At 44.5% G+C, this 19,101-nt stretch overlaps 1 protein-coding gene across 3 annotated transcripts in view; it reads left to right on the top strand.

The window, feature by feature from the left end:
- Nucleotides 1-19,101, top strand: part of nme7 (NME/NM23 family member 7) — a 35,086-nt gene that overhangs the window by 7,802 nt on the left and 8,183 nt on the right. For all 3 annotated transcript variants that reach the window (XM_042111727.1, XM_042111728.1, XM_042111726.1), the window contains 6 exons: nt 1,860-1,910; nt 2,504-2,711; nt 2,928-3,033; nt 8,166-8,230; nt 9,163-9,231; nt 11,782-11,883. In XM_042111727.1, coding sequence (XP_041967661.1) covers nt 1,860-1,910; nt 2,504-2,711; nt 2,928-3,033; nt 8,166-8,230; nt 9,163-9,231; nt 11,782-11,883 — 601 coding nt within the window. The remainder of the gene's footprint in view (nt 1-1,859; nt 1,911-2,503; nt 2,712-2,927; nt 3,034-8,165; nt 8,231-9,162; nt 9,232-11,781; nt 11,884-19,101) is intronic.

Below are 19,101 nucleotides of genomic sequence, written 5' to 3'. Positions count from 1 at the left end.
AAGCCATTTATTTTCACAGAACCTCTGAATGGGAGAGGATATGTAGCAGGAATGGAAAGCCCCAACCACTTCTGAAGTGTCACAATGATACAATCACTGTCTCTTCATCAGTCTTTTCATAGAGGGAAAAGATGTGGTTGATATATTTTCGTTACATAAACGTTGGCGCCTGAATGTTTTTTTTTCACCTGACAATGCACTGGGAGGATGGGCTCAGTGCTTGGTGGCATTTGCATGAGATATTCCAATCAGTCCAGAGAGGCGGGCTGACGTGCGTTCACGTGGGATCTCTGCAAACCACATTCAAAGTGCAGGTCGTGGTCGTTGGGATTGTCAGTCACCTGGTTCAATATGTGTATGTCACTGAATGTTTTTGGGCATGATGGCTGGAAGTGACATGAATTTGGTCCCCAATCATGTTGTAATGAATTTAGGGCAAGATGTGCTCTCTCCCACATTTTGCACTCGTGTGAAGCCAGACTGCCGTGGTTAGAGCCACCGGCTCCGGTAGACAGTTGCGCTGGCTGTGGATTATCTCATGAAGCTTAATGATATTTGTTCACTGAGCCTTGTCATCCCATTAACGCAAACCCGGCTTAAGGGTAAACATTACTCTCTGATACGCAAGCCTCCGCCCTGCAGATTAAGCTCGTACAGTAGCTCTGTCTAATTAGGCTGAAGTGATTCCGGAGCCTCACAACAACAGCGCACAGTGCAGTGGTGGCAGCGTACAGGAGAAATGCTGCATGTGCAGCATGGAGGCAAAAGTCCCGTTGCGTGGGGAAGCGTCTTGGAGACTGTTCCCTGGTGAGCGCAGGTGAGGTAGGAGGGGCAGGAGAGGGAGGGATGGAGGGAGGGAGAGGCTGTCCCGTCTGCAGGCTGCTGTGCAAGCAAGCAGATGGTGGCAGCACCGATCCTGACTATGCAGAACGAATGAGCGCTCGCGCAGCAACACTGCTTAGTGTCTCGATGAATGTGCAGAATTATGCTCCTGTGCCAAAGGCCCCAAAGCATAAGCCGTCTGAAAGCGAGCTATTTCAGCATCCCTCACGTGCTGTCTGAGAAATATTGCTAAATATTGCTACGCTGAAAACAAACAAGGCATTAAGTGGAGGCTTCTGTGCTAGTTGTGTGTGCTTTTGATGAGGACAGAGAGAAAAAGCCCATGTGGAAATGCACTCAGGGAAATGCAGTTTGGATACACTTTGCCATGAGTTCTAACCTTGATGTATTGAAAATAAACACACAAACACTCGGCAACTATTTGGAGATGGGGGAAGGCTAATCTCCTTCTTTCACCTTTAAAAGATTGTCCTCCAGATATTTTGAGGTCCCCCTTGTTAAAACTGATTAATATGTAATCTCTCCTCGAACTCATAAAGATAAAGCTGGGTAAAAAGTGAGAGCTAGGCTATTTGTTTGTCAGGAAACCGTGGGCTAGTTCAGGTTATTCTGAAATGCCTCATGACTATTTCCTTGGAACCTGCCTTGTTTTTAACACACAGACTGAGCTTCATCTTACCCATGTAAAAATCACTCATCATATTACCCATGTAAAAATCACCCTTCTGTCTTTTTGAAACATCTAATAGCGAGGGTAAATTACACTTTTTATTTATTTTTCTGTGTTAAATGTAGTAGCAGTGCTGATGACCTTTATAAGTTTGAAGGAAGACATTTTATTGGTACCGTTTGTAGAAAATCTCAGTTATAGCACTACACTTCTTCCCCTGTCCTACTTTAATATCGATGTCTAAGAGACAGAGTGCAGTTTGTCTTGATATAGGATTGAGTAGAGATTTTCTGGGTTTGCCAGATCATTCATTAACCGTGTGCACCTTTTATGGGTTTCTTTGCAGGAAGCAGGCGGCAGACTTTTACACGGAACATCAGTCAAAGTCTTTTTTCAAGTGAGTCCTGTTGGGGTGAATGATTGACTTGTGTGTGATGAAGCCGCTGGAAAGCCTTTCTCAAGGAGACTACTGGTCAAACTACTAATTGCAGCATTCCTCTGACATTGCAATGACATTGCTGTGTGTCTTTGAATGTCTTTCAGCATTTCAGCATTTTTTCAGCAAATTTGTTACTTTGAATGATGGTCCACTTAAGTTTAGGTCCACTGGTTTAATTGAAGAGTGAAGTGATTTTGTGAGTCATCACTTAATTTGGAAATTGCAAATACAAACCAATAAACAAAACCTGCACCTATGCTAATCATTGCATCTATGCTGGACATCGCAAATATTCACAGATGAATTGAGTGACTATTGACTACTGAAAATAATAGTTTTTCCTTGCCATCCTTACCTACATGTTTGCTTTGGGCGTCTCAAGCACCTTGAGGCAATGCCATTTGTTAATGGCATTCTAAAAAAGAATAAGGATCATAATTGATAGATAGATGGATAGATAGATAGATACTTTATTGATCCCCAAGGGGAAATTCAAGATTGATTCAAGATTTAATTGATTGTCATGGCTAAGTGTTTCCCCTCTTCTGTAGTAACCTGCTGCAGTTTGTGACCTCTGGTCCGGTCATCGCCATGGAGCTGATGGGCGACGAAGCTGTGTCTGTCTGGCGGAAGCTTCTAGGCCCGACAGACTCCTCTGTGGCACGGAAAGAGGTGGTGTCCAGCCTGCGTGCTCAGTTTGGCACAGATGGCACCAGAAACGCCGCACACGGTTCTGACTCGCTGGCATCTGCTGCGAGGGTAAAGCTCTGTCCTTATCTAGACACCCTGGCTATAAGTGGTGTGTACTCTTGCTGGAGTTTGAGCAGTCGACTTTCATTCTGAGAGCAATGCTGTTCTCTGAAGACCCAGTAATCTTGTACATTAGTCAGCTCATGTGTGCATGATTATTGAACACAGATATGGCCCTCGGTCTTAATTGTGTTTTAAAAATTCTCTTTTTTGCTCCTTTTGCAGGAACTGGAATTTTTCTTCCCATCCACAGCTGGCCACGGACCCCCTAACACAGCCAAATACACAGACAGCACATGCTGTGTCATCAAGCCACACGCCATCTCCGAGAGTAAGTATCGGCCCGACACCACACTCTCAGCCCAACCCACTGACCCCAGCCCACCCTGACCCGACCCCACTGACCCTGACCATACTCCCTCCACAAGCCCCCACCCCTAATCAACACCCCCACCCCACCCCTCCCACCCTGTAGCTTGGGGTTTTAAACTCTGCTCCTCCAGATCAGGCAGGATTGCTACAGCTGTCCCGCCGCTCACCTCACGCATCAGGCATACCAGTAGCCACCGCGCTCTGCAGGCTCTCACGTTGTGCAATCCCACAGTCCCACACTAGCATGGTTGACACACACCAAATGTGACCGCGACCACAACAGCAACACTCCCCTCATGTTCCTCTCTATTCTGCTCATGTTCTTTCTCATATTCCTCTTTGTGAAACTTGTAGGGAGTAGTCGAATTGATGGTCTTAACCCTTAAAGGAGTACCATCACACATGTTGAGAAATGAACGTTCTAAAGAATATCTGGGTTCATTGAATTCAACATAGAATTTTAGAACCTTCAATTGTTGCGGAACTTAGAACGTTCAAAAACCTACACCTTTAAGGGTTAAGGTCATTTTGTAGGACTGATTCCATGTTTTCACTGCGTATAGAAATGCTTTAGCAAGTCTACCCCCTTCTTTTAGGGATTTTAAGGGCCTTTACGTTAGTGCCTACTTTAGTAAGACACTTTAATGCCTTTGCTGCATGTGTTTGCTGCATGTGGTGTGTGTGTGTGTGTATGTGTGTGTGTGTGCCTTGTGTTTTGAGGACAGATTGGGCCTTAAATTATAGCTGTAATTAGTCAGAACGAGGTGTTCTGGTAGACTATTTTGTAAGTCTTAAGGCTATTTTGCGTCACGATGTGGACTAGTCATTACTCCCACATCTGAAAGAAAGTGATGAGTCATTATGGCTTCTCTCATGTGCTTACAAGTGGTCTTATTCCCATGGCTTGTTCTCATCATCATTTTTCTGTGCGTGTGTTTGGTGCGGTGAGTAGTTAATGTCTCAACGCACCTGGCTGAAGAAACTGACACCCATTTCAGAGGTGATTTCCTGCTGCTTTCCTTTCAGCTCAATCTTATGTAAGGGATAATGTATGGAACACCGCCGTTTCATCGTGGCTTTTGCTGAGAAACAAATAGTTTGCAACACACGCAGAACTTGAATCAAACATTCTTTATTACACAGCTGATCAACCGTCTGCTTTAACATTTGAATGAAGCTCCATTGCAAGAAGTGACCGGACTACTTGCGGAGTGATATGAAAGACTTAAATCAGAAGCACAAAACCCGTTGCCATTGACAGCGGTAATTATATGTTTGCAGAGGTAATTACATGAAGTTTACCGTAGAATGTTGGGAAATCCCATTCAAGTCAATGGAGCGTTGTACTAGCATTGTGAAGAGCCGTATAATAACTCTTTATATAAGTGCCTTTTCCCCTTCAGCCCTGGACTGTTGTTGTGCTCATTATATGTTGAGGACTGCGTCACTCCCCCCCGCCAAAGCCAGTGCATATTCTTAACCAACCTTCCCTCCGTATTTTTCCAAATCCCCTCTCTGATCCCTGTTCGTGGAGCATGCCACCGGAGCGCTGACCTGTGAAATCTCAAATCCTCTGGCCCAAGCAGTGGTAGATATTTCGCATCGCCCTGCTCTGACTGGACCACCAGTTGACATTTCACACAAGCTCTTGTCTCTCCGAGGGGGGTTTCTGTCTGAACCCGTGGACTCTGTAAACCTGGGAGTCGATTTTTCACTGTGTTGCCATATTGCTGCGTGCTCATAGATACATTTATTTTCCCTCCTTTTCGTCTCTTTGTCTCAGACAGACTTAGCAGATCCATGGCAGATATTTTGGCTAAGCCCGGGATTAGCAGATACTTTTCTTTCACTGCCAACTAGGTAGTGGGTGGAGCTCTCATTTTTTGAAAGTACACACTTCACTTCTCTGTGTGGGCAGTGCACTTTCACAATAGTTATACTACTTTTACTATGCCCTGAAGGCATAGAGGTGTTAAGGTAGATTACCTCTCTGCCTACTAGTGGAAAAGCAAACGCCTGTGGAGTTTGTCTGGTCGTCTGTAGGAATGTATGTATGCTGTGCATGTTGGGAGAGAGAGAGAGCGGCTAGTGAGATGGCAGGGACATGCTGCAGTGTTGGTCGGTTTTCACCAAGGAGCTTTTCACTCCCAGCAGCCCAACGGCAGCTTGTGTTGTGTTGTGTTGTGTTGTGTTGTGTGTGACTCACTCGCCACCCTTGCAGGACCGACCAGATACCCTGCTGACTGTGCAAAGGAACACACACAGACACATAAAAAACACACATACACACTCACAGATACACATGATGCTCACATAAGCATACACACACACACACACACACACACACACACACACACACACACACACACACACACACACACACACAGATAGAGAGAACACACTCATATTTTCACTCACATACATGCACACAACACATACATACACAGCATCCACATTCACACATAGCCAGCCACCTGCAGTGCTCATATCTGTAGCCTCCACACCCAGGTAATTCAAAGAGGATTTGGGGCAAGATCACAATTTGATTTGGAGATCTGGAGCCCTGTGGGTTAGCAACAGGAGCCACAAATAATGACTAATGACAAAGCCCCTGCAGGGGGAAAGAGAGAGAGATGGAGTAAGAGTGTGAGTGATGGAGAGAGAGAGAGAAAGCGCAAGACTACAGAAATAATTACAGAGATTAGGTGGCAGCTACCCTGCTAATTCTTTTGGCTGCCCATGTGACGCGGGTCACCACCATTGTCAGATATCTGGGTTACGTAATCCATATTGCAGTATTGTGCGCATATCAAACAATTCCTCAACTGTGGGTTGGTCATAGTCGCTTCATCAGTGTGCCAACTTTTAGTTTGGTCCCATTCAATGTTCCAATATGTTGTGACTCACGTACTGATTCAGTCAGTGACAGGAAGTCCTCTCGGATAGAAATGGTGCATGTGTATTTGTGCAGAGCGCAGCACAAATGTTCTTGGATCCATGAGTGTGGGTTTGGCCTGTGTTAGCCTCGTACAGGCTGATCATGGAAAAGCTTAATCATTACAGATACATATTTGTGGCTTGCAGGGCAAGGCAGCGCCGTGATGTTCGCAGTTCTCCGCTGCCTTAAACTGGCTTGGCCCGAAAGCAGCGAGCAGCAGGATCCTTCAAAACCTGGCTAATCATTTGCTCACGCTCACGGTCAAGGAGCTAATACTGGGAAAAATGGTTTGCACACATGCTCCACTACATTACGCTGACAGACTTTTAATAGTGGTGTGATTGGTACGCCCCAGTTTTGCTCCCGTCATTTTCTTCTCCTTCTCCATGTTCCCTTGTAGCCAATTGGGTTGCGTCAGTGTGCAAAGAGTGACTTAGAAGAGTGTCCCTGGACTGGGTAATTAGGGGCACAGTTAACGATGTCGCTTTGAGCAGTATAGATTAAACAGGAGGGCATTACATTGTATTCATTAACCCTTAGAGTGCCCACACCACCCCTTGCCAAAGTCCATCATAATAAAAGTTAGTTATGACTGTTTGAGGCTGAGCTGGCACAGAGGGCTTTGTGTCCTCGTCCAATGAGACGTATTGGAGGTCAGTGCTCCATTTCATATTCTCTGCCAATGGCAGCTCCCGGCTGGTCTTTTTTCTGTCCCTGGGGTCTAGCCGGTTGACACCTAGTCACACCTTCCTCTGTCTGAGAGTGTCGGCCAATGAGGCGAGCCTGCTGTTGCCTCGCTCATGACTGGAATAGGGAAACGTGTTGCTAGGCACCCGGAGATCCATCTCCTAGCAACAGAGTTGGTGCGTTGGGGAGATGCTGTGACGGAACGGCGGGCCAGGCGGCGTGACTTGCGAAGAACACAGAGCACACATGTGCACACACACATATAATCCACTCATCAGCTGAGCCTGCCAACACAGTCTGAGTCTCATCATCTGGATGACAGTGTCTGTATCCTGAGTTGCCAAACTGTATATTCTGTCGATTTCTGTGGACCGACATGGAAGCAAAATAATGGTTGAATAATTCTGTTCATTACTGTTCTAGCTTTTGTCCAATAATCCTTTTGCAGTCTGTTTATAGAAATCATCATCATCATCATCATATATTTCCATCCCACATTTGGCCTCATTTGCTGAGTCTGTTGCTCATTTGCTGGCTGCTGTTGCTCTGGTGACAGGGAGCTGATAGTGAAATATATTACCCCTAATATCTTTGGCTTCTCAGGAGGCATGAATCATCAGGAGGAAGAGACACAGAAGGCAGTGAGCCCACTGGAAGCATTATTACATTTCAAAATAGTTTGGAATACGTCACCGCTCACTTCCTCCTAATTTCTCTCCCATTCTCATTTCCAATTCCATATGTCATCACATCACATCATGTTTTCACACTCAGAATACAGCAATCTGTACGATGTAGTAAATATCTCTCTTAAGGGTCTTCATGTCTATCTCTCTGTCTGGCTGTATATCTATTTGTCTGCCTGTCTGTCAGTCCATCCGTCCATCCAATCTAATCTAATCTGTCTATTTATATATCCATCAATTGATTAATTGATTAGATTGGGTTCTGCTAATGAAAGTTGTGCCCGGTCAGGGCTGTCTCCATTCCAGACTCTCTTACTATCTGAGAGCCTTCAGGACTTCAACTTCTCGCCCTCAACACCATTTAGCCCTGCTGTCTCTCTAGGACCTATAGAGGTCATATTGATTCCATATCATTCTATACCAACCGTGGACACTGGGGGTTTCTGCACAGTGCATTCTGTTGAGAATCTGAGCCAAAGTCTTATGTAATGTTTAATCAAGACTGGCCCTGTGACAGCATTAATGATAAGCTATGTGAAGACATAGGTACTGTCTGTATGTTTCTGAAAACAATAAACCCAGAGTAATATATCAAGTGCTTTTCATTTTGGTTGTGCTGTATGAGTTATGAGCTGTATGAGTAGTGCATGTGAAATGAAGATAGAAATCAGGGCAGTGGAAGTGAGCGCACTATCTCACTAGAGCATGTCGGAATAGGATTTATTCAGTCTTTTTCTTTGTTTCTAACATTTCCCCTGTCCTGGCTCTATCTTGTAACAGCCTTGACCGGAAAAATCCTGGGATCCATCATCGATGCAGGTTTTGAAATCACAGCGTTGCAGATGGTAAGATGGTACATGAAATGTTATTTCTTATTTAAAAAAAAAAAGCAAAAAACAAAGTTTCCCTCAAGTACGCCTCTCTTTGCCTTTCTATGATCTTACGTCCCATTTATTTTAGCTCTAAAAGTTTGAGGCATGAAATCATCACCTCACAAAATGCACCTAACTCTTTAACACAGCCTTGTGGTCCAAAGCAAATCTGTTTTGGATTATCAATTTTGCTGGATGTAAATCAGGACCCCTCCCCCCAGTGTACCACAAATCGTCATGTGACCTGGGGCTTTTCTTCCTGTATCTGGACCAAACTGACCCTGGCATTGATAAGGCAATCAGTCCTTGAATCAGTGACCTTCCTCAGTTCCCCACTGCCTCCCTCCAATCAGAGCACAACAATTTGATGATGGGGGACTGTTAAAGAGCTTTCATTAGTACAGGGCTGGCTGAATGTAAGATGCTGCTTGTCAGGCTGATGAGCTTTTCCGGTTTACTTCACAGTGGCTGCATGTAGCACAAAGTCATGTTGTGAATTGCCAGTGAATTTTAACTGGGTGGAGAGTTTGTATATCCTCTGTTTTCCTGGACTTAGATTCATTCATTCAGTTGTCACCAGTGTTGGCTTTGTGGCCTTAAAATTACCGCTACTGACTTATAAACTTTCATCTGATTGCCTGTAGAAGTTAAGACTTTCAGAATGTGTGTAAAATAAAATTCCATTAAGTTAAATGAGATAATTATCCCATTTCAAGCCGCCATTTTTTCGTTTATGTTCACACCGCACCATTTTCAGTCACTTAATTGGTAACTGTTTCTCGACTGTCATGGGAGTAGCAGTGTGTCACTTTCCACTTGGATGACCTTGGATAGTTTTGTGTGACCTTTTGCCTAATGTATGAGATGGTTATTGATTATACTGGTTTGACCATTTTTCCCTGCAGATCAACATGGACCGTGCCAACGCTGAAGAATTCTTTGAAGTTTACAAAGGGGTTGTGACGGAGTACACGGTAAATATAGAATCTGACGGGCACACGGAAAGGATGTGCGGCCTTTGGTGTTTGTTGTTTTTTGCAATATTGCAAATACCATCCACATATGTTAGCTGGTAGTAAAGGCATGCATCATAAAGGTCAGAAGCCAGAAGCTTCCCCCTGGAGCATGTGTTTCCAGTTAAACACGGACTTATCATCATCTTACAGACATACAGGGAGACACAGAGGGGAACCGAGAGGAGTAGCTGCCCATTCTCATACTAACAAGCAGTTCACTTGTCGAAGAAGACACTCAAATAGGGGAGGAATGTATCTGGCAACGTGTTGAACTAGAAACCTTGCGGCGTTTTGTTATTGTGAGCCCTGTGTAGTGTTCACCCCCCCAGCTGGGGATGTTACTGGGTTTCTGTGCGTCCGCGCCCAGACATACGTGTACAGACATACATCTGTGAAGACGTCTGTGAAGACGTCTGTGAAGACGTCTGTGAAGGTTCCCTCACACGTGGCTCCTACAGTCTCCTCTACACTCTGCCAAAACAGACCGTGCAGACGGGCACATCTTATCTCTGGCTCTATATTCGGCTCTGTTGCCATGGTTCCCCCGACTGCTCCATACCCCCTAACTCTCTCTCATTTCATGGTGAGGTACCATGTCGCATCACCAATTTGCCCCATATCTTCGATACTCGTTCCGATATATGCTTTGGCTGCTTGTTTGTGTGACTTCATAATTGACCTTGAAGTAAACAGCAGCTGGTGAGGTACCATGCCACGTCACCATTTAGCCCCTACTTCCTTGATCCCTGCTTGTCTAAGTTTAACTTTAAGTGGAAAGCACTTTTCCGATTTCTGTTACAGTTGCTTGTTTATTTGACCCAATAATTCCATTTTACTTTGTGGTAAACAACGGCTTCACCTATTTAGGCCCAATCTCCAAACCTTATTTCATCCACTTAACTACCACTACTGACATTGAGCTCATTATATAATTTTAGAGTGAGAAAGACAAAGGTAACCTACTAATCCCATCCCTAATTCACAGGACCCATAGTCCACCTCACCCTTTCTTTTTTTCACTTAAATAAATATGGGAACAAAGACTGACCCAACACCAGCCACCAGTCCAGCTCCTAGTACTAAATACTGAAATAAGTGTACTTCTGTCCAGGCTTTTATTTAAGATAAGATAAGATAAGATAAGATAGATAAGATAATACTGTAATGTCCTTTTACTGGGAAGTTAGTTACTGGGAAGCATTACAGCTCTGCAATCTGCATAGAAAGACATTAAAAAACAATAACATTTAAGATCATAAAATCATTCACGCCACATGTAACAGGTGTAGCCTACACACAGATAATATCCGTTAGACTAGGAGTATTTTGACGCAAAATAATGCCAAGACTCCATATGCATGCATCCCTGAAGGACAAAAGGACAGGAAATGGATTATATTGGACACGGCCATTCCCCTTCCTGTTAACCATTAGTGTGCATCTCCCAGCTCAGATAGCGGGAGTATTGGCCAAGCTGAATGGAACTGCCTCCTTTATCTTGACTGCGTCTTTACTCAGAGTAATTAATCATGCTTATTAGGTTTTTAGTAGATCCCAATCAGCGCTCCTTTGTGCCTCAAAGGAAACGGCTTTCTAATTATTTATTTATTTATTTATTTATTTTCATTTTAGGTAGACATTTTTCCTGTTTTGGAAAAATTAGATTCTGGGTGGAAGAGGTTGTCACGTTTTGCATTAAGTCTCCCATGTGATATTGATCTCAGTAAAAGCCAGCTCCTGGATTGCATAGAAAAAAACAACAGCAGCAGAGGGTATGATTTCAGACCGGAGGGGTATACTATGAAGCAAGGTTACTGGCTTACCCAGGTAAGCTATCTGTCTAAAAACAATAGCTGTTCAGTGCAGTGTTTTTTTAGAGATCAGTAGTTACTCCCAAAGTTCCCTGGCTTAGCCAGTTACCTTGCTTTGTAGTACCGCCCTCAGAGATTGGAGACTAAATGTGCAATGAAAGTAGTACAAGCAAACAAAATCAAACAAGCTCTTAGTTCAAATGTTCTGCGTTTGTGTACTCTGGGCAATCTCTGATCTAATGGCTTGTGTATGGGCAGTTTGAGTGTGAACGCCCAGCTAAAATTAGACTTCCCCCTTTCTCTCCCTCTGCCCTCTGTCATCTCGCAGCTTCTTAACATAGACCCTGCCATTCCTCCTCATCCTCGACCAGTTTTCTCTTTCAACGACAATGTTACAGAAAATATCTCATAAAACCAAGATTAGCATGGTATGAAAATGAACCCTGCTGGAAACGACCAAGCCTTGCACAATGAAAATGTTTGTTCACGTTTATTTACCTTTTTATTTATATATTTATTCTTTGGGTAGTCCTGAAACCCGAACCCACTCAGTCCACAGCTACGGTCCCGCAGCTGCTCCAATGTCTTTCCAAGGTCTGCTCGCGCATAATAGCCCCTTTCATTGCCATAGGGCTTAGCTTAGAGGTGGACGCTATGAGTCGGCGCTTTTAACTCTGGCCTGTGTCGTGTTGTGTAGGGGATGGTGGCGGAGCTCTGCTCCGGACCGTGCATGGCTCTGGAGATTCACGCCTCAGATGCAGCCAGAGCCTTCCGACAGTTCTGTGGACCAGCCGACCCGGTAAGTCCTGACTGTAAGCTAAAGTTCAGTGTAACGATTAGGCTCTGAAAAAAAAACAAAAAAAAAGGACACAGGCTTCACACAACAGCCCCATTCACCAGTACTTTTCCATACATGTCAGTGGAAAACATAAAGGCAAAGTTTAAGGGAAAAGTTCAGGTGTCAACAGTTGTAATAAAGCCTCACTTGGCTCAGTTTCATCTGGTCTTTCATGTTTGGTTCTAACTTCTTCTATTTCCATTAAGTTAGCTCCCAATTCAAAGCATTTATTGTCTGTGTGGGGCAGATGAAATGTATACTGTATTAGGCCAGGAGCTGATGCACTGAAGTATGCACACAGGGTTGCCATGGCTACATACTGAACACAAATGTCCATATCTCCCATAATCCTCTGAGGGGCAGAAGGGAGGGATGGAGGGAGGGAGGGAGGGGGAAGAGAAGAGAAGAGAGAGGACCAAACAGCCCCTCTGGCTCCTTTTCCTCCGAGCCTACTTACAGTGCCGATGCCAGCAGAACACACAAGGTGCGGGCTGTCCACAACTGTCAGGTTGCCAGCTCTGTGAGATAACAATTGAAGTCAGTCCATGGGGTAAGGGTTCGTTGGCCTTGTAAACTATACAAAAGGGCCCTGATAATAGCGTGGACTTTACCTATAATCAATGGCCCCACTGCGCCCTCGTCACTCCATCGCGTGCATGCTGGCGCTCCTTCAAAGCGGGCGCACTGTTGAAAGTGTAAACGCCTGGCAGAGCAGAGCTCAGTTGTAATGTTTCTGTTTGTGCCAGAGTCCCTACACAAGGACTCCTGCATCCGAGCTTTGCTCTGGTCTCTCACAACTGTTTGTCACTGAGCCTAAGACAATGTTGTTACCGTGGTAGAGAGCAACTGCAGTCACTAAAACAGCCAGAGAGCACTTTGGCCGACCCATAACTGGAAGGTCAAAAGGTCAGAACAATAGCAAGGAACTGAGATGGAGAAAGAGAGGGTGTGGCATAAACTAAACTGAACTGGTCTGAAGGCACTGTTGCATAAAAGCCATAAAACAGAAATGTTCTCAGTTAAAGACCTTGGTCAGTGGATTTCCGCTGACTGTTATCAGTTGCAAACATGTCCCTTTTTTTTCTATGGAAATCAAAGTCGTGCTACATCCAAGGAGAGAGCCATGCTCTTGCTGTTTTTCATAATCACATTTCCTTTGTGGGGTTTCTTTTTTTTTCTTTTCTTTCTTTTCTTTCTTTGAAGGGCGAATGAGTTTCCTGAATTAGAAAAGGCTGTTCTCCAAACTAGTTCTGCTCCAAGAGAGAGAGAAAACAAATTTAATGGGCTACTAAGTGGACTTTGTCGCCGGTGTCCGTCCAGCCCCGGCTATATCCGTCGGAGGCATACTTGTGGCTACATTGTGGCCGCTTGAAATGCAGACTGAATATGCCTCCCTGTGTCTGACCTCTCCCCAAGGTCAGAGCAGATTGCTCAATCATGGCTCCGGAACAGAGCTCCTGAGTACGCCCCGCCCTCTGCCCTCCCCCTTTCCCAGCAGCCTCCACTGGGGAGAGGAGGGCTCTGCATATGCTCCATCACTAGCAGATCAGCTTGGCACCTTCACTCTCTGTCTCTCTCTATCCCCCTCTCTCTCTCTCTCTCTCTCTCTCTCTCTCTCTCCCACTCCCTACTTTTCCCTCTATCTTATTCAGACTCCCTCCCTTTCTCTTTCTCTCTATCTCCCCTGCTCTCTCTTGCTGGCTCTCCTTTTCTCTCCTTTTCTCTCCCTGACTCTCTCCCTCTCCTTCCCACCCTCATTCTATCTGTCTATACATTTCTCTCTTTCTCTCTACAGTGTCACTCCCTCCGTCCCTCCTGCTGTGCTCCTGTCCCTCTCCTCCAATGCTCGCCTGCTTCAGCGCGGCTCGTCTGTCTTCTCTGTCTGTCACCCACGCTCGCTGTGTGTGTGGAGCTGCGTGAGCGCCTTTTAATGAACACAGACGGCCTGATTATGACACTTGTCACAGAGGTGTCGAGAGACTGAAGGGAAAGGTTCTACAGGGTATGTGTGTGTGTGTGTGTGTAGAGGTGTCGAGAGACTGGAGGGAAAGGTTCTGCAGTGTGTGTGTGTGTGTGTGTGTGTGTGTGTGTGTGTGTGGGCAGGTTGAACTCTTAACACTCTGCCTGTCTGCTTGCCTGCCTGCCTGGCTCCCAGCCCAGCCATATTCCCTCTCTTTCCCAGGAGAAAGCACTGCACGTCTCTTAAACACTGCATGTATGCACACACCTTAGTGTTTGTGTGTCTGCTGCTAGTCCCAGACGAGACAGCCATTCAAATCACCATGGCTCAGGTGCAATAAATATTACAAATGGAGGGTCCTGTTTGTGCTCTTGCATAGATGATGTTATGATGATTATGGTGTGTGTGTGTGTGTACGTGTGTGAGTGGGAGAATTGAAAAATGAAGTGTGTGTGTGTGTGTGTGTGTGTGTGTGTGTGTGTGTGTGTGTGTGTGTGAAAGCCATGGGTAAATGTTTGTTCAGTCACAAAACACGATGCCTCTCACTGTTCAGCTGTTGGCCCCTGGAGTTCTGAAGCATGACCTCTTGCTCAACTCGATCACCTGATCAGTGGGCAACCCTGGGTGTGGTCGACACCTCTTTCAACATTTCATTCTAGTAAAGAAACCATCATGACTCCTGTGTAAAATTGAACTCCACTATATTATTGACACAGAGATATTCACACACATTATTGACACAGAGAGCTATTATTTGCTCAGCAACAACTGTAAACCTGAAACAGTAGTGTACTGTATACCGTAATCTTGTTATTGCATAGGCTCTATTGTATTTCTTGTACAGATTGCTTAAACTGTCTGAAAAGTAGAAAACCGTCAATTATTGCATGTGGAAGACCTCAGTCAATTAAAAAAAAAAAAAAAAAAAAAAAAAAACATAGAGGCTAAAACCCCACACAAATTCACATACTTGTGGGCAGTGGTCATTATTAAACAGTCCTTTCTTAGTTTTCCCCACTCTATGGCTGTGGAGGTTCCATCATGGCGGTGTCCAGTGGGGAAAGCTTAGGGCTGAGTTGAAGCCCATTCTGATGAGATTTCGCTCCGCTCTTGCTGCCTAATTGTGTCCACCTGCAGGTGTGTTTACCTTTCATTTCAGCTGCAGGCTCCAAAATCCCATTGCCGCTTGTGCACGTACTTAGCGTAAGTTGTAGTGTTCCACTGTTGCACTGTGTGTTCCTCGTCAACACACGATTCAGTAAAGTCCTGAGTTCACCAAAGAAAACCTGTTGGTCTTAAGAGCTTGGGAAGTAATTGTTGCAATATGCAAAACAATACTGATGCCAAAAGAGGTATTATCCTGTTTAGGGCAGATATCAATATGGGGCTTGGCCTTTAATATACTGGACCCTATTTCTCATGGGTGTATAAAGGATCTACTGTATTATATACAAAATAAAGTTGGAATCTGCCTTCAAGTACAAGAAAGATGTTTACTAAACAGGCACATAAAAATATTCTGCAGCCAGATCTCGAGCATGCAAACCTCTTGTTAAAGTGGTATTTGATACAAACAAATGCTATGTGATGGCTTATATTACTTGTTAAATTAATAGTGGTGTAAGTCACCCAAGTATTTAAATCTACTTGCAAAATGCAAATATAATTCACAATTATGAAATGCATTGGCAGTTCCAACATGATTTACATTTTCAGCTCAAAAGCAATAGCAGTGGCAGAGTAGGGTCTTCTCACCTGTTGGTGTCTCATTGGCAGCCCAAATTGAAGGCCTTACCCTGTTAAACCCGTGGAGAGAGAAGAGTAATGGGAGGGGATTGTGTGGCTAGTTTGTTCACTGGCATGGCGCCAAGCTTTGTGTACTCCCCTTGACAACTGCTGAGTATTTGGACGAGAGCCACAGCCTGGCGGGCCTCTCTGGTGCTTGGCCTGCGAGACGGTTGGGTGTATGACCGAAGGCGTCCACCTAACTGAGCAGAGCAGAGTTACGGGTGTCAGAATGACCACTGTTCCTCTGAAAGAATCGGAGGGACATGTTCCGGAACTCACTGTTAGTCTTCAGAAACAGCCCATGGGGAGAAGTGGAGGAAGTTCACATCGTGTTCCTCTGAGCTCGAGGTGAAAGTGTGGTGTGTGATAAGCAAGCGAATGATATGAAGCATTTGAAGTTACAAGATTGCCATAGCAGACATTGCATCCAGAAGACACATCTGACCTACTTCTCATATACTGCTGACATTGTGATGAGGTTATTCAATGACAGATATCTGACTAATTGGTCTTACAGTTACACACATACTATGGTGTTGATGGTGGTAAAAGCACTCTCCCAAACACATGTTCTTGTTCTTGATGTAATTGTGGTTATTGCCTACAGGTATGACTACTTGACACTTGCTTCAAGAAGGCCTGTGTGCAGTTAAGTCACTGGTGTTATCAGAGAGCCCCTCAGAGTCTCATAATAACCAATAGCTCCATAGCTGATTAGAACCCTTTGTTTTGCGCGCGCGCACACACACACACACACACACACACGCGCGCGCACACACGCTCAGACACACGCACACACGCTCAGACACACACACACGCTCACAATTCACCCTGCTTTGCGTGTCAAATACTCTTAAATCTGCTCAACCAAGTGGTTAGATCCTATTGGGTACAATTGCTTCAACATGCTGTGCAAGCTTAAACCACATTTTGAGGTTTTAGTTGTTTTATTATATTCACAGACATCGTTCAGCTTTGTGTTTCTATTGCCAGTGTGTGTGTGTGTGTGTGTGTGTGTGTGTGTGTGTGTGTGTGTGTGTGTGCTTTTCCCATGACTTCCTGACCAAAGGAGTTTGAGAATAAACAATGTCTCCTAGAAGTCTCATCTGATGCATAGCCTGCTCTTAACGTGACCTGAGTAAGCGTTGTTTCTTCATCAGTCATTTTCCTTTGGAGTGACTCACAACATATTGTCTCCTTTTTCCAGTTAGTTGGCCGTGTGAGGTCATCCAAGAAAGGACCGTCTAAACACTGCTGTCATTATGTTCTCAGGAAACAAATGACTTTATGGTTTATCCCTTTTTCTTAAGGCCACCTCCCAGCTAATAGATAATATGAGTGCGTGGATCTTATGGGAAATAAGCAATTACGCCTTCTCAAATCTTTGATTGATCAGGCTATAGCCTGAAAAAAAAGTTAAACTTTATGGAGGCAAGACATCCTCATTGTGTTTACATTCTCTTGCTGTTTTAACACGTCAGATGTGACCAGTTTGTTTGTGTTAACCATATCAAGAACACTCTGTGCCCCTCACAACATGCTATTGAAATTCATTCCCTCTTCAAAGTCTTTATCAGAATAATATGAATTGCCAGATCAGTCTTAAAGTGGGTCTACTGGCGCTGGTGTAGAAGTTCTGTTTTGATATGTAATCTTTTATGGTACAGCACACCAAAAAAGAGACAGTTTGTTTGATTTATCTTATTGTGTTTTCCTCAACTGCTTGTGTGTGTACATCCTACTGTTATTTCAAAGGTTGCTTTCATGAAAAGCTTGCCCTAGTAATTACCCTAGCTTGCCCTAGCTATTAACCTTCCTGAAGCAAATTTTAGGCCAAAAATTATTTGTGATGTTAGTTAGTTAGTTAGTTAGTTAGTTAGTTAGTTAGTTACGATCCACAGTATTTGTGCTGTTGGTGCCACAACTGTCTGCATCTGATTGCTCTATGCTTTTTCACTGTCCTATACTGCTCTCCTGTTTCTATATCTAGGACAGTATTTATCTGAATGACGTAGAACTCAATAGTAAAAAAAAACAAAAAACAAGACAAACGTTTTTGTGTGGTTTCTGCAGTAGCAGTTTAATTACGTTTGAGTTGGTGTGAGAACACTCGACAGTGGGCTGAGCCGTAGTTTAACTTTCACTGGCATTGTGTTCTAATGAATAATGGATAGTACAGATCCTATCAGCTGACAAAGTTCAACTGGCCGCTTGTCAATGCCTGACTGATCTCTCTGCTCCAACAGCTAAATCCAACACCTCAAGAGTCTCATATAGGCACTTGCCACAGGGGTGGCCCCTCCACTTAATGTGTCTTAATTTAATGTAAGCCGTGATTCTACTCAACAGCTTTCGACTGCAGTACTCTTGTCTGTGTAAAGTGTCATGTGTCCATGTCCATATATGTACTCTTACTTGAAATGGCTATGCTAAATGTCCCTTGGGTTTGGAAACATTCGTAGATGCATCTTAAAATGTGATTGGCAGGTAGCCTGGATAACCTAGCCACCTCCCCCCCACACACCCCTCATGTGAGTCGAGAGGACGCGGAAGACAAGAGTGTCGCAGCGCTTTTGACCTCCACCTCCTGCAATGGGCTCAGCACGGCTCTAGCAGTCATGAGACAAGCCTCTGTCTTGTGATGCGACCTTATGTGAGTGCTGAAACAAAGCATCTCTGTCTCTGGCGCTACAGAGTCACAACTGGAGCCTCGGTGCCCACGCCAGCGGTCACTTTCAGGGATGGTGGCCCTGGCTGTCACTCTGACACCTACCTGAATGATGCACTTGTTTGGCTGAGTCACATGTGCATTTGAATTCATTTTTTTGAAAAACCCTTCTATCCAGAGCAACTTGAGTTCGCCAACATATTCAAATGGTATTTGCGTCTTTGCAACCGTACATTCTAAATAGATACGGGCAGTTTTGTACACATTGTAAGCATAGACAAGGTTAGTGTGAATAAGACCTGTACCAGATCAGCCAAAGGAATATTATAGTCAGGAGTCATGAAGTCGCAGTTATCGAGTCTCAGCATTGCCTACTTGTTAACAGTACCAACAGGGCATGTCCTAAACGGACAGCTTAAAAGTGAGTATTTGTGCCAAACTGGCCTCTCTAAGCGAGCCAACTTGAGTAAATGAGTATGAATATGTATCAGATGGGTGTCAGAGGAAGGACTGTACTGTTATTTACACAGCTACAGTATATTGAATAGTTGATACAACTGTAAAAACACTGACCTAGTTAGCTAGTTAATGGGGCCACGATGCTGTCTCCCACTCACATGTGCATGGCCCTAGGAAAATCTCCTTTTCCATCTGCATCGAATCATTCCTGGGTAACTTTCGAGTTATTTAAAACATTCCAGGTTTAGGCCTGAATGTCATTTGCCTTTGTAAGCCTGTCTCCGAGGTTGTCCTGAGAAACTTC

Source organism: Alosa sapidissima, chromosome 12, assembly GCF_018492685.1.
Source record: "Alosa sapidissima isolate fAloSap1 chromosome 12, fAloSap1.pri, whole genome shotgun sequence".
Classification (NCBI taxonomy): Eukaryota; Metazoa; Chordata; class Actinopteri; order Clupeiformes; family Clupeidae; genus Alosa; species Alosa sapidissima.
Note: the sequence above shows the minus strand (reverse complement) of the source record. Positions and strands in the feature narration are given on the sequence as shown.